This window comes from Balaenoptera ricei, chromosome 2 (assembly GCF_028023285.1).
Source record: "Balaenoptera ricei isolate mBalRic1 chromosome 2, mBalRic1.hap2, whole genome shotgun sequence".
Classification (NCBI taxonomy): domain Eukaryota; kingdom Metazoa; phylum Chordata; class Mammalia; order Artiodactyla; family Balaenopteridae; genus Balaenoptera; species Balaenoptera ricei.
In genome coordinates this window covers 128,316,886-128,341,633 of record NC_082640.1, presented here as the reverse complement: position 1 = coordinate 128,341,633, position 24,748 = coordinate 128,316,886, and the positions used below count along the sequence as shown (strand labels likewise).

The 24,748-nt window shown below is 35.6% G+C and overlaps 1 protein-coding gene across 3 annotated transcripts; it reads right to left on the bottom strand.

Moving 5' to 3' along the window:
- Positions 1-3,110: 3,110 nt before the first annotated feature.
- On the bottom strand, positions 3,111-22,897 carry GEMIN2 (gem nuclear organelle associated protein 2). 3 transcript variants are annotated; one of them, XM_059914134.1, is made up of 10 exons: positions 22,697-22,897; positions 22,198-22,282; positions 20,711-20,800; positions 20,382-20,441; positions 17,870-17,983; positions 15,808-15,852; positions 14,589-14,657; positions 11,406-11,516; positions 9,614-9,672; positions 3,111-3,530 (listed from the first exon to the last, which is right to left on the bottom strand). In XM_059914134.1, the coding sequence occupies exons 1-10, from the start codon at positions 22,822-22,824 to the stop codon at positions 3,491-3,493; spliced, it is 801 nt and encodes a 266-aa protein (XP_059770117.1). In that variant the 5' UTR covers positions 22,825-22,897; the 3' UTR covers positions 3,111-3,490. The 3 variants fall into 3 exon arrangements, with proteins under 3 accessions (XP_059770117.1, XP_059770116.1, XP_059770118.1); XM_059914133.1 differs by having other exon boundaries at positions 22,688-22,894; XM_059914135.1 differs by lacking the exon at positions 15,808-15,852 and having other exon boundaries at positions 22,688-22,894.
- Between the last annotated feature and the right edge of the window lie 1,851 nt (positions 22,898-24,748).

Below are 24,748 nucleotides of genomic sequence, written 5' to 3'. Positions count from 1 at the left end.
CTTGTCCCCAGGTGGCAAAACTGATAACCTGAACCACTTTTCATCTAATTTGGCCTCTAACTGGCTTATTCTGCTAAGAGACACAGATGAAATAATCTTATTTTAAAAAGGAGAAATGAATACAACATTGCAGTATTACTGCAAGTTAATAAATGCATAATGGCCTCCTGCCCAAAAGAAGTAATGAATCTTTTACGTGAAAACAAATACAGGAGCAATTTAATTTATTTGGTCCATGCTCGCATAGACCTGATTAAACTACCATTTGGTAGCTATTATTTTCAAAATAACTACCTCTAAATTCTGTATTTAAAATGTGTAATTTCTCAATGGACTTAAAGCTTTCTACCTGTGATAACAGTTGGAAAGATTTTCCTCTTCAATTTCTCATTAAAATCAGAAGATACTTTTAATTGTGAAAGGCTCGATAAACCCTAAAGCTACTGATATACTGGTAGTCTGCATATTTACAATTACATTAGTGGTTTATAATATTTTTTATTTGTTTCTACATTCCTGAAAAATATCCTTATGCCAAGTTGAGTTACTAGAAAAATAAGTTCTCAGTTAAATAGTAGAGATCCTACAGCTTGCTGGAAAATAGAGATGTAACTGCATTCAAATAATTTCTTATACCACTTGTCTTCTGTACATGCAAAATTGCCTTCTTTTTTATGTTTCTAGTCCTCAGGAAAGTTAATTCTTCTGTGTGAGTAGTGAACATAACCACATGCTCACCCGCTAGCTATGGAAGAGTTATACAAAAGTTAAAACAATAAATTGACACTTTACCTTTATTAAATCAGTCCCTAGCCCCACCCCCTAAAGATCAAATCAGCAAAGAATATGAGGCTATAACAAGGCTACTTGTGGTATTGGTTGGAAATCTAAACTCTTTATGGTAGACACAGCTGGCTGCCTACCCAGTAGCCCCTCTCCCCTGTTCTAACAGAACCATCTTTGGTAGGAGTGCTCACCTAAAAAATTACATTTTCCAGCTTTCTTTATAAGTAGAAAATGTCATAACTCTGGTAAATGAAATATAAGTTGAGGGTTTCTTGTAACACTTTTCTCCCCTGACATGACAACAAGAAGTGGTGGTACCTTTTTATCCTCCCTGGAATGTAGATTCGAAGTAAGAGATAAAGCAACCAGATCATGACTAAAAAGATGAAAGCTATACACTAACATTGACGAAGGAGAAATCTGGATGCAGCCTAGGATATTTAAGATATTGGACAGCTGCTGTCCCAGCCCTGAATTTCTCAAACCAGAATCAGTTTATGAGAAACAAAAATAAATCCCTAATTTTTAAAACCTCACTTAAGTCAAGTTTCAAATGCAATATTAACTGATAGACTCATGACTTGCAACCCAACTCCTGGGAACTTAACGGTCAAAGTAAGGAAAGAGTTATGTACGTACAGGTATTCACGGTAGCATTTTCTATATTGAATTAACACTGAAAACAGATTAGATATCCAACAATGAGAGAATGTTTAAATTATGGTAAAATACAACTTAGACTACTAGGCTACCATTTAAAAATCAGCTTTTTGAAGACATAATAGTAGAAAAGATTCAAATATAAAATTACATCTGTTTCTTTCATAAGTAGCGGAAAAACTATTGGTTGCCTGATCAACAGTTATTCCCAATCCCCTTTTCCTTTTCCATCTCCCATTAGAAAGACCGGAAAAGCTTACAATTTCATTTCCCCACTTTTCTTGGGGCTAGAGGTAATAATTTTATACACTCATGGCCAACAGGTGAACACAAATCCACTGTGGATATCTGGAGAAGGTTTTGCTTTTATGAGAAAAGGAACAGATGTGGAAGGCTCTGCCTCCTTCCCCCCTTTTCCTGTCTTGAATACAGACACATTGCTCTGCACTGCAGTGGCCATCTTACCATGAGGGAAAAGCTAAAAGACTCTCAGAGACCTTGGTATCGTGGAGTCACTGAACCAACACCAGCTCCTCTAGACTTCCTGTTATGAGAGAAAAATAAATCCCTATTTGAAAAATCATTGCTACTTGGATCTTCTGTTGCTTAAAGTAGGAAACATTCCTACCTGATATAGAAATAGGTAAACTGGGACTTCCCTGGTGGTGCAGTGGTTAGGAATCCACTTGTCAATGCAGGGGACACGGGTTCAATCTCTGATCCGGGAAGATCCCACATACCGTGGAGCAACTAAGCCCATGCGCCACAACTACTGAGCCTGTGCTCTAGAGCCCATGGTCCACAACTACTGAAGCACGCGCACCCTACAGCCCGCACGCTGCAACTACTGAGCCCACATGCCTCAACTACTGAAGCCTGTGTGCTCTAGGGCCCACGTGCCTCAACTACTGAGCCTGCGTGCTGCAACTACTGAAGCCATGCACCTAGAGCCCATGCTCCGCAACGAGAAGCCATTGCAATGAGAAGCCCAGGCACCACAGCGAAGAGTAGCCCCTGCTCGCCGCAACTAGAGAAAGCCTGTGATATGAATAAAAGATGTGACAGGAAAATTAAAACAGTCGACCTTTTAGGGTACTACTGAAAATTACTTGTAAAGAAAACGTTTTGTTTATACAAGAAAACATTTAGGGGCTTCCCTGGTGGTGCAGAGGTTAAGAATCCGCCTGCCTATGCAGGGGACACGGGTTCAAGCCCTGGTCCAGGAAGATCCCACATACCGCGGAGCAACTAAGCCCGTGTGCCACAACTACTGAGCCTGCACTCTAGAGTCCGTGAGCCACAACTACTGAAGCCTGTGCGCCTAGAGCCCATGCTCCACAACAAAAGAAGCCACTGCAATGAGAAGCCTGCGCACCGCAATGAAGAGTAGCCCCCACTCGCCGCAACTAGAGAAAGCCCACGCGCGGCAACGAAGACCCAACGCAGCCAAAAATAAACAAATAAATTTATAAAAAAAAAAAAAAGAAAGAAAGCATTCAAAAATAAAAGTATAGAGCTTAAAGGGAAAACGTTAGACTAATTTTGTTGCTGACTATGAATACACGTGCCATATAATCTAGATTATCTTAATTCTAATACTAAGGACATTTATCCATTGTCTTTTGTTTTGTTAAATAGTCAAACAAAATTTAGTAACCAAAACACATTTTCAATAGAATTTTATATGTGTATATGTAAATAAACAATGAAACAGCACCAACAACCTTTGTACAATTTCGTCATACAGTTTCTGTGCAGGATGCTTCACCAATAAATCATTCAGTTTGTTTTAAAAGCATGTGATTACAGAAAACTATTTAAATTGTTCAGCAAAAACTGGGTAACATCTTTCAAAGATACCTCAGATACTCATACCAACACAATCTATCTTCTGAATATCAACTTGAGTTGCACAGGTTAAGATGAAGACGCTTCACATAGTGTTGAAGATGTGATGCAATCTGTACTTGAACTGGCATTGCACATCCTCAGACTCAGGCTGTCTTCATTACAAATATCTTCTATCCCTGAGAGATCACTATTATCAGGATGGCTCATCAGCTAAGTCACGTTGGTCAAAATACCTGGTGAAAAAAGAATTTACACAGCAAAGAAAATGATAAGCAAAACAAAAAACCTATGGACTGGGAGAAAATATTTGCAAATGATACGACCAACAAGGGTTTAATTTCCAAAACATATGAACAGCTCATACAAGTCAATAACAAAAAAACAAACAACCCAATCAAAAAATGAGCAGAAAACCTATATAGACATTTCTCCAAAGAAGACATACAGATGGCCAAAAGACACATGAAAAGATGCTCAACACTGTTAATTATTAGAGAAATGCAAATCAAAACTACAATGTGGTATCAATCACCTCACACCGATAAGAACAGCCATCATCAAATAGTCTACAAATAACAAATGCTGGAGAGGGTGTGGAGAAAAGGGAACCCTCCTTCATTGTTGGTGGGAATGTAAATTGGTGCAGCCACTATGGAAAACAGTAAGGAGGTTTCTTAAAAAACTAAAAATAGAGTTACCATATGTCTAGCAATCCTGCTCCTGGGCACATATCCAGAGAAAACTCTAATTTGAAAAGATACACATACCCCAATGTTCATAGCAGCACTATTTACAATAACCAAGACATGGAAGCAACCTAAATGTCCATCAACAGATGAATGGATAAAAAAGATGTTGTGAACACACACACACAAATGGAATATTAGCCTTAAAAAAGAATGAAATATTGCCATTCGCAGCAGCATGGATGTACCTAGAGATCATCATACTAGGTGAAGTCAGACAGAGAAAGACAAATACCATATGATATCACTTATATGTGGAATCTAAAAAATGATGCAGGGCTTCCCTGGTGGCGCAGTGGTTAAGAATCCACCTGCCAATGCAGAGGACATTGGGTTTGAGCCCTGGTCTGGGAAGATACCACATGCCGCAGAGCAACTAAGCCCATATGCCACAACTACTGAGCCTGTGCTCTAGAGCCGGCGAGCCACAACTACTGAAGCCTGCGCACCTAGAGCCCATGCTCTGCAACAAGAGAAGCCACCGCAATGAGAAGCCTGCGCACCGCAATGAAGAGTAGCCCCCACTCGCCGCAACTAGAGAAAAGCCCGCGCACAGCAACGAAGACCCAATGCAGCCAAAAATAATAAATAAATAAATAGATTTATTAAAAAAATAAAAATAAAAAAATGATACAAATGAACTTGTTTACAAAACAGAAACAGACTCACAAACATAGAAAACAAACAGCAACCAAAGGGGAAAGGCGGGGGAGAATAAACTAGGAGTTTGGGATTAGCAGATACCAACTACTATATACAAAATAGATAAACAAGGTCCTACTCTATAGCACTGTGAACTATATTCAATATCCTGTAATAAACTATAGGGGAAAAAAATCTGAAAAAGAATATATATATGGATAACTGAATCATGCTGTTGTACACTAGAAACTAACACAACATTGTAAATCAACTATACTCCAATTTAAAAAAATTTAATGTATACTTAAAAAATTAATTGCAGCACTACTTGTAATAGCAAAAGACCACAAACAACCCAAATATCCATCAATAAATGGACTGACTGAATGAACTACGATATATCTACACAGTGGAAGACTATGAGGCTTTTATTAAAAAAAAAAAAAAGAGGAAAATATCTGCACTGCTACCATGTGATTTCCAGGATCTATTAAGTGAAAAAACAAGGTACAGAATGGAATGCTTAGTATGTTATGTTTTGTAGGCATCTGCAGGAATGCAGATATATTTATATATATTTGCTTATATTTTTTAAAAGAACAGTGAATGGAAGGATAAATCAAAAATTAACAATAAAATGGGTAACTACAAAAGGGAGAAAAGATGCTACAGAGGATAAAGGTGGATTCTAAAATGCTCCAAAATGTACCTTGAATTATAATTTTAACTTTGGAACAATGTAACTATTTTATGAAATTATAAAACAAGATTAAATAAAAACAGAAAATCACCAAATGAACTTTCTCCTATACTAGGTTGGCGGCATAACCACACAGAGGAGAATAATTTCAAGTGATCTTAAACATGATGTTCTGATATCCCTAGTGAGATATACCAGTGACAAAGAGAACTGCAAAGAATTTTTTAAATGTACAAAGTCAGAAAAACAAATATCGTATATTGACGCATATATGCAGAATCTGAAAAAACTGGTATAGATGATCTTATTTACAAAGCAGAAATAGAGACACAGACATAGAGAACAAACATATGGATACCAAGGGGGAAAGGGGGGTGAGATGAATTGGGAGATTGCCATTGATATATATACACTGTTGATACTATGTATAAAATAGATAACTAATGAGAACCTACTGGATAGCACAGGGAACTCTACTCAGTGCTCTGTGGTGACCTAAATGGAAAGGAAATCCAAAAAGAGGGGATATATATATATATATATATATATATATATATATATATATATGTGATTCATTTTGCTGTACAATAGAAACTAACACAACATTGTAAAGCAACTATACTCCAAAAAAAAAAAGAATTCTTAAACTGATTTCAATAGTTTTATTATCAGTAATATTGTTAGTATTGTTATTCTGAAACTATTACGTGAATATTACAGGATAAAGCCAAAAATTATGTTAATATTATTAGAAACCAGAATTTTGTGCATAGAAGAACAGAAATAAAACATTAAAGAAAAATCAAGTAGTCTTAACTTAGAACTGAAAATTAATTTGAACTCATGATTTTATTTTTCTCTTTCTAAAAACTACATAACTTCCTAGCTCTGTTCAGTGAAAAAGTCTAAATGCAATGACCAAACTAATAAAAACTAGCTTTCCTAATGTCCAAATTGTGGACTCCAGACACCATTTTCTACTTTAAAACAGGAACCAGCACTCCCAGGAGAAAAGATTGATTCCAGATCTGGAGCCAAGTGTCCAAGATACATCTGAGTCATCTTGGCTCAGAAAGAGAAAGGAAGAAAGAACGTAGAAAGGAAGAAAGCCGTAAAATAAAAAAGACCACTAAGGGTATATAACAAAAAGCATAGGAATTGATCTGAGGGGCTCCCAATGTCCAAAGATGGGACAACTTGAGCATCAAAAAGAATAATGGGGGCTTCCCTGGTGGCGCAGTGGTTGAGAATCTGCCTGCCAATGCAGGGGACACGGGTTTGAGCCCTGGTCTGGGAAGATCCCACATGCCGCGGAGCAACTAGGCGCGTGAGTCACAATTGCTGAGCCTGCGCGTCTGGAGCCTGTGCTCTGCAACAAGAGAGGCCACGATAGTGAGAGGCCTGCACACCGCGATGAAGAGTGGCCCACACTTGCCGCAACTAGAGAAAGCCCTCGCACAGAAATGAAGACCCAACACAGCCATAAATAAATAAATCAAAAAAAAAAAAAAAGAATAATGACTGCAATATCCCTTTACCTGAATGCAATGGTCAACTTTATCACCACTAAAAGTGGGACAACTAGACATTATATGCTTCCTGATGTGACACAATAGCACACAGAGTCTTGTCAAACAAACATACACATGACATATAATCAAGCCTCTAGACCTACCTACCAGTTTACAGAAAATATGGAGGATAGATGAACCATTAAATACCATCATGAAGTTAGGTCAAAACCAAAATGTGGGAAATTTTACAAGTCAAAGGACCCGGTTTATTCAAAAAAAAAATGGCAAGAAAAACCCAAGAGGTTGATGGGGATACTTAAGAGACATATTAGACAAATGTAATGAGTACATCACACTTGGATCCTGATTTGAACAATTCAAATGTAAAAAGACATTCTTGGGATAATTAGGGAACATGAAACATGGACTGGACATCAGATGATACTATGGAGTTATTATTAAATTTATTAGTTATTTAATAAGTTTGTGATACAAATACTACAGTCATGTGTTTTAAAAGCCCTTATCAGTTAGATACACTAAAACAGGAGAAATGACATGTCCGAGATTTGTTTAAAATACAATAACAAAACAGTTGAAACTGGGTTATGGATTTATTCTACAATATTTTTATGGTTTAAACAACTCCATAATAAGAAGCTTAAAAAAATAATTACCATTGGTAAAACAATTAAGGCAGCTAACAGTTACTGGATCCTTTTTGAATGGGATCCCACTCATCTAACGAGGTATTTCTATGAATTAGCAGTTCTTGCCTTAAAGATACCCAAACAAACAAAACCAACAATAAAAAACCCTCTTGGGTTTTCTGTCATAACAATGACAGATATTTACATTGAAGCTGTTACTGCAAAGAGTCAAGGCCTATGATATCTTTTTTCCAAGCTTGCTATAACCTTCTATAAGTTTTCCTAAGTGAAGTCTATAGAACTGTCCTAGAACTTTGTCCTAGAACTTTTCTGTCCTAGAACTTTTTTCCATTTTTACCTAACTTTCTGAGGGGAAAAAAAAAAATCATGACCCAATACACTTGGACATTTCTTCTCTCATAATTGCATAATATTATAAAATATCAGTCAGATGATATATTTAAGTTTCTGGTTCCATTAAGTACTAGCTTACTGAACCATCAATTATCGATACTTAATCTTATGAACTGGTGTCCTCATCTGTAAAGGAAAAAAAACCCTGAGTTGTTTTAAGGATTAGAGATACAGTATATTTGCGCCTAGGGCAACACTGTATCCTCTCATTTAATCCTTACTACCAAAAGATGAGGTAGGTATTAATTTTGTTTGTGATCAGCATAGTTAAGGGCTTAGTTCTGGAGTTTGGATCTTAGCTCTGCCATTTACTAGTTCTGTGATGGTAAGAAAGTAATTTAACCTCCCTCTGCCATGGTTTCCTCATCTGTAAACTGATAATAGTACCTACCTTCTAAGGATTAAATGAGTTCCTATTTTGAAGCACTAAGAAAAATGCCTGGCACAAATTGCCAAGTAAGTGTTATTTATCATCATTAGCATAATTACTGTAGATCAAGAAATTACATGCTGAATGTGTGTACACTCTAAAAAAGTATCTTGTCTGGAGGAGGGAAAAATGAACACAGGATTACTTACCCTCCCAATATTAAAAATACTATAAAACTTTGAAAAGTTATTGGCATTGGAATAAAAACACTGACCAATGAACAAAAATATCAAGTCCAGAAAGAGACCTAAAATAAATATGTGTGTGTATATATATATACACACACACACAAGAATTTAGAATATGAAGACATTTTCAAATAAATTCCAGGTGAAATTTTAATGTAAGAAATAAAATCAAATGTATACTAAATAAAAACATGCCCTGACTGAAAATGAACAAAGGACAGTAGCAATTAAAAAAAACTGCAATAAAATAAAACATATTCTACCCTTACTGATAATCATACAAAAGTAAATAAAAATAATTTGTATCTTTTTATTATCAGAATGGAAATATTTATATCAACTGAAAACGCCCAGTGCTGAATAGGAGACGGGCACTCTCATTGACACTTTAGTGGGAACACAGAGTGGTATGATCTTTCTGGAAGGCAAACTGGCAATAAATATATCGGTTTTAGAAGTACATGCAAGCCCTTGGGACTTCCCTGGTGGCACAGTGGTTAAGAATCCGCCTGCCAATGCAGGGCACATGGGTTCGAGCTCTGGTCGAGGATCCCACATGTGGCGGAGCAACTAAGCCCGTGCGCCACAACTACTGAGCCTGCAATCTAGAGCCCGCAAGTGACAGCAACTGAGCCCGTGTGCCACAACTACTGAAGCCCGTGTGCCGAGAGCCCATGCTCCACAACGAAGAGTAGCCCCCGCTTGCTGCAACTAGAGAAAGCCCTCGCGCAGCAATGAAGACCCAACACAGCCAAAAATAAATAAATAAATATAAATTTTAAAAAAAGAAAGAAGAAATACATGCAAGCCCTTTAACTTATTTCTAGGAATTTACCCTTTGGAAAATATAGAGCTGTGTGTACAAGGATCTTCAATGCAGCATTATTTATAGAAAAAAACTAGAAATAAAGGGAATTGTGATAACACAACATTGTTTCCTTATACCTCAACTTCCTCATTGTAAAATGGAAACAATACTCTCTACCACCATTAATAATGCTATCATAAAGCAAGAAGCCAAGGATTACTTACCTGCTGACCAAGCAGATTAACAAATTCAAAGCAGGAACCCTCTCATCATCTTTGCTGTCCTAAAAAAAAAAAAAAGAAAAAAGAAAAAGTTTAAAATGTAGTCTGTTATCCCTTAATATTTTTGAAACAAGTTTCTTTTCAAGATGGAAAACATGAGCATTTTATTAGAGGACAGTAATAACCACAGGGAAATAGAAAATGTCAAAGAAAAAGGAGAAACTGTAGAGTTAATGATTCCTTGGAAAACATCTAAGATCATCTTTTAAAGAAAGGTCCTGAATAGGTCCTGAAAAGAAATAAGAGTTGAGGGCTCTAAGGAGGATAACTTGGGAGAGATCTTCTTCCTGGTTCCAAGTACAGGAGCAAAAAAACCCTGTGTCCTAACTGGGCAATAAGGGAAAAAAATTATATAAAAATATTTTAAAGAAAATATTCCAGATCAGAATTCTCAATTACGATGGAAGTATTTCCTGAACTATACATTTAAAGTTCACTTTAAATATCTGTTAAAATGACAGACCTAAGACACATGGAAGGTAGTCTTACAGAGTATGAAATTTATTTTTATACATTTCAAGGAACAGTCACAATAACTCACTGAGTAATGTTATAACAGACATGTCATACATTATTCAAACTTGGGACACACTTCAATGATGTCAGCATATTCAATTCCTTTATGTGCCAAGAACTTAACAATATGAATAAAACATACTTCCTGCTGATAGCACAGAAGAGGAAATATCCATATCAGCTTTAAATAAAGGAAAAATGTGTTAAGTGTCATAAAAAAGATACAAAGCATACTGGAAAAATAGAGGATTGAAGAGATTCTTTTTAATCGTGAGATTTAGGGAAAGTATCACAGAAAGTGATAGGATACGAGCCAGACTGTGAAAAGTAAATGGTATATAGATGCAGATTAGAAGAGGGTGAAAAGGCACTTCTGGAGAGGGAATAAAGTCTAGGAACATAGCTTAGGGAATATTTAATGAGTAACAAGTACATTTTGCTCAGAGTACAGGCCATATAAGTTAGTTTGTGCCATATCGTGGATATTTAATGAAAATATTTTGGAGCAGTCAATGAAGAACAAGTATACATTTTGTGGAGGAGAAAAGAGGAATAAAAAAAAAATCAGAAGTGGACTTAGTCTGGCATCAAATTAATTTATACTGTAATGCTGCAGGTATGAGTTAGAGGAAGGGTCTGATTGGAGAAATTCAAAACAATTATTATGCCAGAGACTGTTAGTTGACCACTCCGGCTTCTTGACTCCCCTTATTATTTAGCAAATGAACCTCATTTTTAGCTGGACACACTGTCACCCAACTAAAGTAAACATTTCCCATAGTTCCTTATGATGTGACTAAATTCTGGCCAATGAGCTATTTTGGCCAGATGTGCTTGTAGAACCTCTGGGAAGGCTCTTTAGAGGGGATGACCTTCTTCCCTTCTTTCCAGCTTCCTATAGTGAAATATAATGTCTGAAGCTCCAGCAGCCATCCTGGATTATGAGGTGAGCTTGAGGATGGAAGCCACATGTGGCAGAACTCAAAGGCCTGGGTCGCTGCCATCTTAGATCTAATCTGCCTACCTTCAGACTCCCTTTGTCTGAGAAAAGCACTTACGTTTTATTTAAGCTACTGTTATTTTGGACTCTTCTATTATGTGACTAAATCTAATCCTGACTAATCAAATGTTCCATGTTTTCCTGTTTCATTGAAATCGTTCTTTACCACCACATAAATTGGTGAGCGCTTCTGATTTGAAATATTAAGTTTGAACTTACCACTAAAAGCCTCACTTCAGAGCACCTTCTTGCAAGCTGCCGAATCAGTGAATGAGCCTCCGGTAATAAAGGTTTTTCAAGACAAGCCAATAAAGCATAAAGCCATCTTCCCTATATAGAATTTAAAAAAGTAGTAAGTAAGCAAACTGAACTGTAAGTTTAACTTATAATCACTGAATTGTACCTCAGAAAGGTCATATCAAATTATGTTTCCACCAGCAGTATATATGACTGAGTTTATTCAGAGCAACACATCACTTTAGGGGAAACCTGAAGAATATTAGAACAAAGCTTAAATAGCAATTTGTGTAACACACTAAGCTCCTCAAGCAACCCCAAATCAATAAGACTTTTTCTTAAACAAAAAGATTCACATCTGGGGGTGGGTGGGATAAATTGGAAGATTGGGATTGACATATATATATACTATTGATACTATGTATAAAATAGATAATGAGAACCTACTGTATAGCACAGGGAACTCTACTCAATGCTCTGTGGTGACGTAAATGGGAAGGAAATCCAAAAAACTAACACAATATTGTAAAGCAACTATACTCCAATAAAAATTAATAAAAAAAATAAAATAACATTAAAAAAAAAAGATTCACATCCAGGTTTCTTTTATAAAGAGTGAGAGGGACTCTCTTCTACACGAAAAAAGCTAGTATACATTTAAACTTGACTCAAACTTTCCGGGATAAATTTACAATATAAAGCTGGCATTCAGGTATTCAAATGGCCTCTACACTTAGAAGGTGCTTAAATCTCTACTGATTGTCTAAGATGTATCTATACTGAAAGATTCCTTTTCTCAAAGTCAGTGAGCACACTGTGACAATACTAAAAAATAAAAGCAAAACTAAATAGCTGAAAACCTTCTTTAATAACATCACACTTAGTTGGCAAAATAAGGTGGTATTTCTCAAAAAATATTAGACAAGTAATCCCAAGTAAAGAAATAATTAAGAGGTCCCTTTTTCTTTTTGCTAGTTTATGATAAGCAAACTTCCTGTGACACAAGTTTTTTTTTTAAACATTGGTATTCTCAGTACTAGAGTTCTAATGGTATGGTTACTTAGAGGAATTGAACACTGTTGATTTAAAAGACAGACTACTCAAAATAAAACTCAAAGGATTAATCAGGTTAAAATTTAGTAAATCAGCTATCCCTGGTTCAGAAACACTTTAATGGTTCCTCTGGCAAATATAGCCACACTTTTCAGTAATACATTTTCATTAAATTAACAGGAAAAGCCAAAATTATCACCCTCTTGAGTGGGTAATCTTTAAAAGCTAAAAAAAAAAGTCCCAAAAATCTTACAATAGAGTTAAAAAAATAAAGATTAAAGGAAGAGCAGGAAAATACGTCAGATAAATAATACTGCTAAAAGGTCGCTATCAGACAGGAAGAACTGATATAGAATTTAAAGCTCAATATCTAGATTCCAATGAAAAAGTAGCCTAAAAATATGAACTAAGTTATCTATTGAAGATGCAGCTAATATATCAACCCATGGAAAAAGTTTTGTTTCACTGATAATGAAAGAAACATAAATTATATTCACTTTGAAGTACTACTATATATTTACTAAATTTGAAAAACCAAAACAAATTTTAAAGTGATAGCTTGAACCATATGGAATTGTTGAAAATCAAATGTTTCTAACCTACAAAAAGGGAAATTTCATATGGTTCAACTTAAAGTAGGGTTGTAGGGAAGAGAAATTTAAGAATCCATTGCTGATGTCATTATACATGGGTTCAATTCTTCTGGAAAGCAAGCAGGATGTAACAAAAGCTTATAAAACCTTGATCCAATAATTCTATTCTAGAAATATCCTGAGAAATAATAAAAAAGAAAATCAGTATAAATGTTTATAATTTAGTCATGATTGTAAAATATAAGGAAGAATCCAAATGGTCAATAATGAGAATCAAAGTAAACCACAGACATTTGGACAACGGCAATTATGTGAATTACATTATCATATAGAAATATATATGTGAAATGTGAGCTAAAAAATCAGAATACATACATTAGTAACAACTATGTAAAAGACATGTCTGACCACTCAATCGAAAACAGTGATTTAAGCATGGATTTTTTTCCCCTTCAAAATTACATGTTATATGGTAGAGATTTAAAAGAATGAAAATATAAAAATAAAAAACAAAAATCTAGTGATAAAGAATATAATCATTACACTTATGGAAGAGACTTATCTAAGCCACCTGGCTGAATGGCAGGCTGGGAAACTTATACACTGTACTGTAATGTTGCTTTATCTGTCTCTCCCAGCAGACTGTAAGCTTCTGGAGGGCAAAGATTATATCATCTATTTTGACAGGAAGCTTTGGAGCCTCAGATACACTCTTTTGCAAATACCCTCAATTGTGAAAAATATTTGTTTTTTAAATTAAATCTAACTCCAAAGGATGATAAAATTTCTTATTAGGGGATTAGGTGGGTAATTCATTTATATAATGTCTACCAAATTTACCCAATTTTGAAGGTGAAAAGTAAGCTGTGAGCATAAAGCAATAAAATAGAGGGGTAATACAGCACAGCTGTTGAGAGTATAGCTTGACTGCCAGGGCATGAGTCTCAGTTCTGCCCGTTATAATCTGTGTGACCTCAAGCAAGTTACTAAATTCCCATGTGCTCCAGTTTCCTCATCTGTAAAATGGAAATAACAGCTCATAGGTTATCAAAGGATTCAAGGAGTTATTATATATAAAATCCTTAGAACAATGCCTGGCACATATATTTGCCATTATTGGTGTTTCTGATATTCTTTTGTGAACTGGATTTCAAAGCCATTTTAGAAAATGCATTTCAAAGTCCTTTAGGTCAGTGCTATTTGAAATGGGGTGTGCAGACTGGTAGCCAGTCTGTTTGTTGCTGATCTGTGACAAGATAAGCAGCTTCTCCCAGGATATAAATCAACTATTTAGTTGACTTTTTTTTCCCAATGCAAGACTATCTCAATGAAGGAAGTAGTATGTTGATTTACATTTTAGTGTAATTTCCTTATTTTACTGCAAACAACCATTGCTTGCGTTACACATATAGTTGTATGTATATGTATAATACATATACATAAATAATGTAGAGCCATATCTTATATATAAGTATATAAATTTTGTCTGCATTATGAAAAGAAAAAGATGCAGTACTACCAATTCTGGAGTAAAGTCTCTTTCTCCAAACCAATTACTCAGATATTCCAAGACACTAGTTACTGTTGCCTAAAAAAAGGGGGGAAAGAGATGAAAGAACAGTATTAGTAATACAACACTAACAAGTTCAACTTGAGTTTCATTAAGTTCAGTTAGAAAGCAACTTCTATGTTTAAAATGGCCTCATTCTTTAGGTTTCCAGAGAAACCTGTGACTCTATTTAGTAATTTGATTAGATGGCACACTCAGTGAGAAGAGGCTTTGTAGACAAATATTCTTATATACTTCCAATTATCAATACCTTGGTTTAAATCCTAGGATTTAGTTTGTAACTACTAATTTAGTTCAGAACTACTTTAAAAAAAATTCCACATACTCTTAAAAAAAACCCTTTGCATAAATATCTTCAGCTTATTTTCATTAAATCAGAGTACAAATCTAAAGACAAAGTTAGCAAGAGAAAGATCAGTTTTAAGCTATATAGATAGAATTATCCAACTGTTGAAAATATTCACGGGCTTATTCAAATATAGATGGACACTTACAGAAATCACTCTCATCAAATTTAGTATAACTACTCCAGTACCTTAATGTAAATGATCAAGTAAGTAAAACTGTCAGCCAGTATATGATTTACAATAGAGTATGACTGTTATCTTCCTAGGGTACCCAATGCTATGTGAATGCAAAACAATCAAAGTTTTCATTTGCTCTTTAAATGGATAACAGAGTTCCTAGCTCTGAAGACTGAAGAACCAAAATCCATATTTCTCCCCTTTTGATCCAAGAAATTCAAATTTCATTCTTAATGAAGTGTGTAGGACATCTGGAACTAGAAATAGCAATCTAACCTTAGTATTTATTTCAAACCTCAGAATCTAAGACTTATAACTGAAATGTGTACATATGACTAGTTTAGCACCATGATCAAGAGCATGAGTTCTGAAATTAGATCAACCTGGGATTGAATTCCAGTGTTGCCATTAAAACTTGCTGAAAAACCACCTGCAAGTAACTTAATCTCCAATTTTGTTTCCCCCTCTATTAAAAAATGGATATTAATAATAATTTCCCATATAGGGTTGTAGTAAGGATTAAATAAGAGCTGTTAAAGAGTTTAGGACAGGGTCTTGCATACTGTAAATATTCAGTAAATGTATTCAAATACCTTAACAAACATTGCAAACAAAAGAAGGCATAAATTCTTATTAGATTTTACCTGATTCATTCTGCTAACAATACTAAGCAAGGGAGGAAAACCAATCTGAAAGAAAAATGAGACTGAAATTTACTAAATGGTATTATGGGGGCAGGGGGTGCATTTTTTTCAAACTGGTGAATTTCTCAACACACTGTTTTTTAAAAACAAAAAACAGATAAAAGTAAATTCTTTCATTGTCCATTACAATAAAACATTCCATGAACTATTATGTTGGTAATGCCCAAGAAAATAATGTCTTGAAATTTGAATATGTAAATTTAAAAATAATGATTTTAGTAATTAGTATGTTAAAGCATGAAATTGAAAAAAATGATATTATGATATTAATATGTTGTACACACTTTTAAAATCTTTAGCTAAAGCTAACATTTTCAGGAATTAAGGGCACTTGAATGAGTTCTTTCAAAACTAATCTGCTTCAACTAAAAAGTACTTTGGAGTTAAATGTTGGGAGCCTTGATTATGAAAACAGTACTGACTTGTGAGAAACTGAAGAGGACATGCATTAAACTCTTGTGTCCTTAAATGGTTCTTTCACGTGGTATATATTTCACTTGTATGTATTTTGTAATAACAAACTAAATAAATATATATTAATTCTTTGTCAAATTAAAACATTTTGAAATGTAACATACATTAGGCATATTATACAAAAGAACATATGTTGTATAAGAAATAGTGTTAAATTAGCTCCCTTAGAGATCTGAATCTGTCTACACTCCCACCACATGTGTAAGAGGGCCCGTTTTCCCAGCCCTTGTTAACACAGTGTGTCAAACTTTCTTTACCAATATGTTATCTGAAAAATGCCAGCTCAGTGGAGTTACAAGCAACATTTTTATTATAAGTGAGTTTGGGCATCTTCCATTATAAGAACAATTTGTATTTCCTTCTTCTGAGATGTCTCTTTATATCCATTGCCTTTTTTTTTAACTGGGGTCTTGGTCTTTTTTAGTGATTTTTGGAGGGTTTACATTCGCAGGATAAACTAATTTTAAATGGGAAAAACACAATGTAGCACCACATAGAAAACAATAAATACCTATTCAACAGAACAGAACAACATAGTATAGGGAGTTACCAGTAATGCAGATGTGTGCAGTGGGTTCCATAAGAACATCTGCAAACTTGAGGGCAGGTGAATCCTGAAGGACAAGAAGCAGCTGGCCACATAATTTATGATTAAAATAAAGCCATGTGAAATTTAAATATACCCTCAGCATTTTACCTCCAGAATATGCAATTTACTAAGCATTTTTAAATACCTAATTGTGTCATATGTTTTCCTTTGTTTCCCTGACTACTCATAACTCATTATTTGACCCACGTCTAATCATTAAAAAAAAAGAATCCTGGGACTTCCCTGGTGGCGCAGTGGTTAAGAATCTGCCTGCCAATGCAGGGGACACAGGTTCGAGCCCTGGTCCAGGAAGATCCCACATGCCGTGGAACAACTAAGCCCGTGCGTCATAACTACTGAGCCTCTGCTCTAGAGCCCATGTGCCACAACTACTGAAGCCTGCGCGCCTAGAGCCTGTGCTCCGCAACAAAAGAAGCCACCACAATGAGAAGCCCACGCACAGCAACGAAGAGTAGCCCCCGCTCGCCGCAACTAGAGAAAGCCCCCGCGCAGCAACGAAGACCCAACGCAGACATAAATAAATAAATAAATAAAAATTAAAAAAAAAAAAATCCTAACTCACAAAATTATTAAACAGCTAAAACACATTGTTTTAGAAACTAGGCTGCCAATTTTTAAGTCAAAAAGCCAATAAACTAAGAGAAAATACTGGCAAATATTTTCTGTAGAGAGCCAGAAAGTAAATATTTTAGGCTTTGTAGGGTACACACTGTCTCAGTCACATATTATTTATTTATTTATTTTTAAACAACCCTTTAAAAACATAAAAACCATTATGTTTTTATGTTTAGCTCATGACTATACAAAAAAAATCTGCACACTGGATTTGCCCTAGGTTGTAGTTTGCTGAGTCTTTATACTAAATCATGAACCAAAATTATGACCTTTTTTTGTTTGTTTAGCCACATTATCACCTACTTGTACATAATCAATTCCAGGACTTTCACTTGCAGCTGGTGCAACAGCCCCTTCAGCATATAACCTCTCACCCAGACAAAATTTTTTCCAGCCTTCTTCATCTTCAGATTTTGGCTAAAAGAAAAAAAAAAGAACTTACTTACTCCTATGTATTTTTTTTTTATACTGAGCAGTGAAAAAAGAAGTGAGGATTCCTCCACATTCCCACCACCTCAACACAAAGATACAGTGCCTGTTATGGAGTGAACTGTGTACCCCCAAAATCTGTATGTTGAAGCCCTAACCTCCAGAATAGGATTATTGGGAGACTGGGCCTTTATAGCTGTGATTAAGTTAAAATGAGGTGGTTAGGGTGGGTCCGAAGCCAATCTGACCAACGTCCCTGGAAGAAGAGGAAGTCTGGACACAGAGACATTAGGGATGGGCGTGCACACAGAAGACCATGTGAGGGCACAGCAAGGAGACGGCCACCTGCAAGCCAAAGAGAGAGGCCTTGAGACAGACCCACTTACACCTTGATCTTAGACTTCTAGCCCACAAAGCGGTGAGAAAATAAATTACTGTCTGTTAAGCCACCAGGTCTGTGGTGTTTTGTTATGGCAGCCCTAGCCAACCAACACAGTACCCAAGAGGTCACACCATAGATGGGACATGTTTAGTTTGGATCATACTTTAATGGACACTGACAAGCAAGAATGTGTTCAAAGGAAGGTGATAAAGATGGAAATTGGTATGGAAAAAAAAATACACTAAGAATGATTACAAGAATGAAGTATGTTCATCCCATGGAAGGAGACATGATTACATACCCCACATACTGAAAGGGCTGTCCAATTAAAGAAGGAGTAGATTTATTCTACATTGTCAGATGAAAAAAAGTAGGACCATTCAGTTCAATATGGCTACCTTAACAGAACAATTAAAAATTTTTTCCTAAAAAATTTATTTGTTTATTTAAGTATAGTTAATTTACAATATTGTGTTAGTTTCAGGTGTGATTCAGTTAACAGAACAATGGGTTTATTTGGGCACATCACCTTGCAAATTATTTTACATATATGTGCAGTTTTTCCCCCACCCCGAGGATAAACAGCTTTCATTAGATTCTCAGAATGAATATGAGACCCCTAAAACGTAAAAACCCATTGTCCTGGAACAATTCGTCTTTTCCCATTACTCCACTGGTCAGAGACTGTTTCTGCTTCAGGTAGCATTGAAAACCCTAATTATTAAATATAGTGGGTGCTTAATAAATGATTGGATCAATTGATCAATCAATGTTCATATTTACATAGTTGCTATCAGAGCATGCTTTAAAAATTCATTTTATTATTTACATAATGTTTACATCTGCCATGATGAACATATGTTATTGCTATGTAATAGTCTACTGTTTTGATGGATGATCCTCATTTATTGAATCAATTATGTTCAGTCATTTCTTTCTTGACAAAATTATACTGTCATAATGTTACTGATGAGCTTCTTTTTGAATTAGTATGTACCCAAAAGTCCTTAGACTGAGCAAGAAAAAATATATCTACCTACCTACTGCCCTCTCCCTCTTCTTACTAGGAGGCCTCACAGCACAGTGAAAGGCTTTAGAGTCAGACAAAGTTCAGTCTGAATCTCAGTTATACCTTTTATGAGTTAAATGATCTTGGGCAAGTGATGTTAGTGTCTACCACACTTTTCCTAGAGCAGAGCTTCCAGCTGGTATACAGAAGCATATAGAGAGGTTACACTGAATCTCTTAGCTTTCAGCTGGTAGTTTAGGCTATGGGAGCAGCCTCTTCCATTTATCCCAATGTGTCATCGCATAAAAGATGTTAGGAAGCACTGCCTAGAAGAAGCTTCTAAAATCTGAAATCTGTGAACCACGTGAAACTGTGAGCAAAATTGTATGCATAGGCCCATTTTTTCCCTCTGAAAATAAATACCTTTCATTTGATTCTCAGGCAAACTATAAGACTCCCTAAAAGGTTAAAAGTACTGTCCTGGAACAATGTATTCACCTCTTCCCCAACACCCTTTTTATACAGTAGTCCACATATAGCATATTTACTAAAAAGCTTAAAATTATATCTAGGATGATAAAGTAAGAAATACTACTTTCCAGTAAGCATGACCAGCTTTACTAAAATGTCACTCACTGATACTGGCACCATTACCTCATGAGGAAAATCCAATATGCCTTTATTCAATCTTTTTGTAAATACTGAAAATGTATTTAATTTCCTAAAAAGCAAATGTCTAGAAGAACCTTTAAAAACTTGTAAAGACCGATCCAAAGTCTCTCAAGATGTAGATTAAAACTGTCATAAAAATAACTTGCATTACTGACTCTATCCTTTTCAGGCTACTAAGATAATGGAACTGTTACTATTAATGATAGATGGGAGAGAATGAAAATAATATGGATTAAGCAAGTGAATCTTTAAGAACTGGAAGTAAATACAGACTATATCAAATAGTTATACACTGTACAATCTAAACAGAGAAACTTACATACCATGGTCACATTACTATCCAACTGCTGTGATTTCCAGTGACTTCTATGTCTGTTCACACTCTAAAGGAAGATAAAGTAGACAAATGATCTTCAGAGAATGGATAACTCAAAAGAAAGCAATTGCTGCACAACATTCTAACAATTCTAAAACTTGGAAAATATGTTCAACTGTATTATGTCTAATGATTATAATAATTTGGTAATTGATTCATGAATATTCTTATCTTTATACACTAGAAACCCAAATTTTTCCAGCTACAGTCTAAGAACAGAAATAAGTCTGAGGGAGGGAGGGGTTTAATTTGATTAAATGATTAAAGTACACCTACCTGCCGAACAGTTGAAAACTGTGCCACTTGCTGCTGTTGCCACTGAAGAGTGGGGGAATATCCTTCAGGAGCAGGTTGGCATCCTGAAAGCTAGAGATCAGTTCATAAATGTTAGAATCAATGTTAGTGTTATAACTAGAATCTCATACCTCTGCAAAGTAAAAGCAGAATCAAGATGAAAAGTGAATAATAAAGCGAATAAGACGATACAAGAAAGACAGTATTTTTTGCAGATGTAAAAAAGGAGGCAACTCACTTTACTATTTACGTCTGAGTTTAAAACATTAGGAAAAGACTCTTATATAGTCACTTTAGTAAGAGCAACCTGGAATGGTTCATAGTTGGAGTTTCTAAGAAATCCACATGACATGAGACTCGAAGGTATAATCTAGTCCTACCTTTCTACTGAATATATAGCAAAACAGTTTGAAACAAAGAGAGATATAAACCAAATAAAGAATTTTGGTATAAGCAGAACGCACTCAAATAATTTCAGATGCTTGACTTTATAAGGGCTACTTCTACTTTCCAAAACAGCACAGAGGTCACAATTGATCACATACTGCCTTGAAATAAAACTTAATGTGGTCACTTTTTAAAAGCCAGATATACAAGATATCATCTTCCATCAACTAAAAACTTCTGGAAAGGAATTATATGAAACATTATAGTGTCTGAATTTAAACCTCCTGATTATAAACATCAGATAAAGGAATTACTTAGAACATAAAAGAAAAAGGAATTATCACAATTTAAAAACTGCTGCTCTCCTTCCACCTTTGGTTAAATAGCACCTCCTAAAACAGACCTTCTGTGGCTACTCTATCTAAAGTAGTTCTCTCAGTTACTTATTGGTCATTGTATGTTACTTTTTTTCACGACAATGGTCGCAGTATGTAATTAATTTGGTTTTTTTTACCATCTTCCTCAGGAGAACGTAAACTCCACAAGGGTAGGGACATTTTCTGTCTCATCCTCTGTTGTATTCCCAGTGCCTGGCACAATACAGTTGTTTAGTAAAATATGTGTTGGATAAATAAATGAATGAAAAGGTTCACAGTGGGCAAGTAGGTAGAAAAGTGTGATATTTGGGTTTCTATTTTTAAAAAACAAAACCCAGTCAAATTCAAAACATGCAAACTACACTAGGATTAAACATCAGCCTGATACTAATTATGAACTGAAAAAAAGGTACCTTAAAAATAAAGGATAGCATAAGTAACCTATTGAAAGACTCCTTTAGGATTGGATCATGTTCCTGAAGTATTATGAGCAAATCTCCACGAATGCCAGGGTTACTGAAAGCCTCTCTGGAGGCAGTAAATGCCAGCTGTCCTTTTGGGGGGAAAAGTACAACTTAGTACGGAGTAATCAAATCTTACCTACATCGTAACTGATACTGTCTGATACTGTCTGGCACTATAGGAGAGCCTTGGTCTTTTAATTTGTGGGATGGAAAAAAAATCCCGACGGGTAATAAAACTCACAGAAATATTCACACTTTGCTTCCTTTTCAACTTCTTTGGGTCAATTTGAGCTACCACAACATCTGGACATTGAGCTGCTTCGATCCTACAAATAAGAAATAAGTACAAAAAACGTGATTACTATTGTTCATGTGTAGTAAAACAAGCGATCCACTTCTACGGTTCATTATTAAATCAGAAAAAAAGTTCAGAATTGCAATCGAAGTACTAAACAATGTATTTCTGAAATTATGTTAACTGAAAGCAAGATTTCTTATGTGGAAGAAATCTAAGAGCACCTATCTTGTCACAAGTAATCAGGTTTAACAAAGTTAAGTTCATAGAAACTCGCTCACGCAAAGATGTAATCAAGGAATCTTGTTCCGACAGTGGATGGGGGACGGGAACAGAGGTGGGGCTTTATCACACTTAAGGGTCGAGCCAGGCACTGGGCGCTGTGCCCAGGGGCGGAAGGACAACCAGCCCACCCGCAAAGGGTCAAATCACTCACTGGACCCGCCTTAGGTATTCTTGGGGAGTCCTCGGAGGTACGTTGGGATCAAAACTGTCTGTCAAGTCGCAGGGCTCCACTGGCAACAGCCGGGGCATCAACTCTTCCACCGCAGATTCCGCAGGTACCCACGCCATAGTTTTCAATCCGGCCTATCCCACCCAGCGCATGCGCCAGGTCTGGGTCACAGCGCAGGCGCACATGTTGGCACCTTTGGCGCGGTGTTGAGCAAGAGGCTGGGCTTAGGGGGTGTAACTGCGCATGAGCGAACCTGCTGATTGTCGTAAGGTTAAGGCTCCGGTGGGGTAATGAAGACTGCGGGGTTAGTTCCTCGTAAAAGTAGTTCGGAAGTTTTTCTGGGTATTACGCTCTATACTCTTCTAAGACTGAGGATTATTAACTTTTGTGCATCCCTAGTAGTGAGGGAGCTTTAAATGTTTTTTAAATTAATGACCAGGTTACTGTGATTATCATTTATTGAGCTCTAAATTCTTAAACCGCTGGTAGACGCAGCTCATGCATTTCCTCATTTAATTTTTACAACCTTTTGACGTAAGCGGTATTATCCAGGTTTTGTAGGGGAGGAAATCGACCGAAAGAGGGGTTAAGTACTACAATCGTAACTTTCTCCGAAAGAGGAAAACCAATTCCAACTCAGATTTATCTGACGCCAAATTAATGTAAAATTAATTTCCCAGAGGAATTTCTTGTGCTTGGCTGCGCCAAAGATCACTTTATATTTATCTGAAGTGAATATTACTACTAGAGTAGCCATCACTTTTTCAGAAATATCTCTTTCCTTAGTGCAAAGAATAAAGTTAATGCCAACACCTAGAAGTTATTATCATTATTAATCTTAGGGCCAATCTTGTGAGGGGGTACTTTATTTCCATTCTGCAGGTGAGGAAACAAGGCAGAAATGGATTAAGTTAACTTGTGCTGGGTCACAAATTGCAAGAAACAATGACAGTACTATATCTCAGTTTTTCTTAACAAGCTGTGAGTGAATACAATTGACTTGTTTTCTAAGGTTTGTTTGTTTTTAAGGCTTTTTTTTTTCTTTTTCTTAAAGCACTGTCTTTAGCTTGCAAGCAATTGATTTCAAAACCAGAATGTAACTTTCTAAATTGGAGACAAAGTAAGGACAGTCCTTAGGTTAAGAGCTAAAGAATTAGTGCTTATGAATGGTAACTAAACAATTGGGAGACTTGGAAAGAAACTGCCAGGCTGCAGTCAAACTAGAAAATTATTTGGTTAAAAATTTTACTGATTTTGGAAGAAACAAGCTTATAAGAAATATGGAGAAATGCTCCTGTCACCAAACGTTTTGGTAATGATCAAGAACAAATTAGAAAAAGTAAACAGTGTGTCATTTCTGGACTTTCCTACAAATATATATATATATGTACAAATATATATATATATTTAAAACTAGCTTATTAGCAAGAAATATGGAGAAATACTGTCACCAAACGTTTTGGTAATGATTAAGAACAAATGGAACAAATTAGAAAAAGTAAACAGTGTGTCATTTCTGGATTTTCCTACAAATACTTTTTTTTCTTTGAAACTAGCTTATTAGCAATTTATCCCCATTTTTCTGGAGAAAAGAACCTAGTAGACCAACCACAAGGGAACAATTCTTAATATTGGACTCCACGTATAAGTGCGTGGCAGAACTACACAGGAATGAAGGGAACAAGGGGAGGAATAGCAGAATGGAACAAAGGTTGTCCTGGGAAATATTAAGAAAATCTATTTCAAAAGAAAATGTGAGTTATAAAGTACATCATTGATTCTGAAATGGTTCTAAAAACTTAAATACACAGGAATAAATTCATTCAAGAGAGAGGAAAATAAAAATTTATAAGGGTTACTTTCTACTCTTTAAAACTAATCTGACTTAAAAGAATTAAGGAATGAACATTGGAACACATTTTAAATATGGTTATAAATTGGAAATTGCACTAAGTATTTTTGAATGTTTCAGTTAGATATGGGACAGTTGAGAAGAAACTATATTTGGTTGATTAAGTTATTCTGAAAAAAACTTAATTTTTA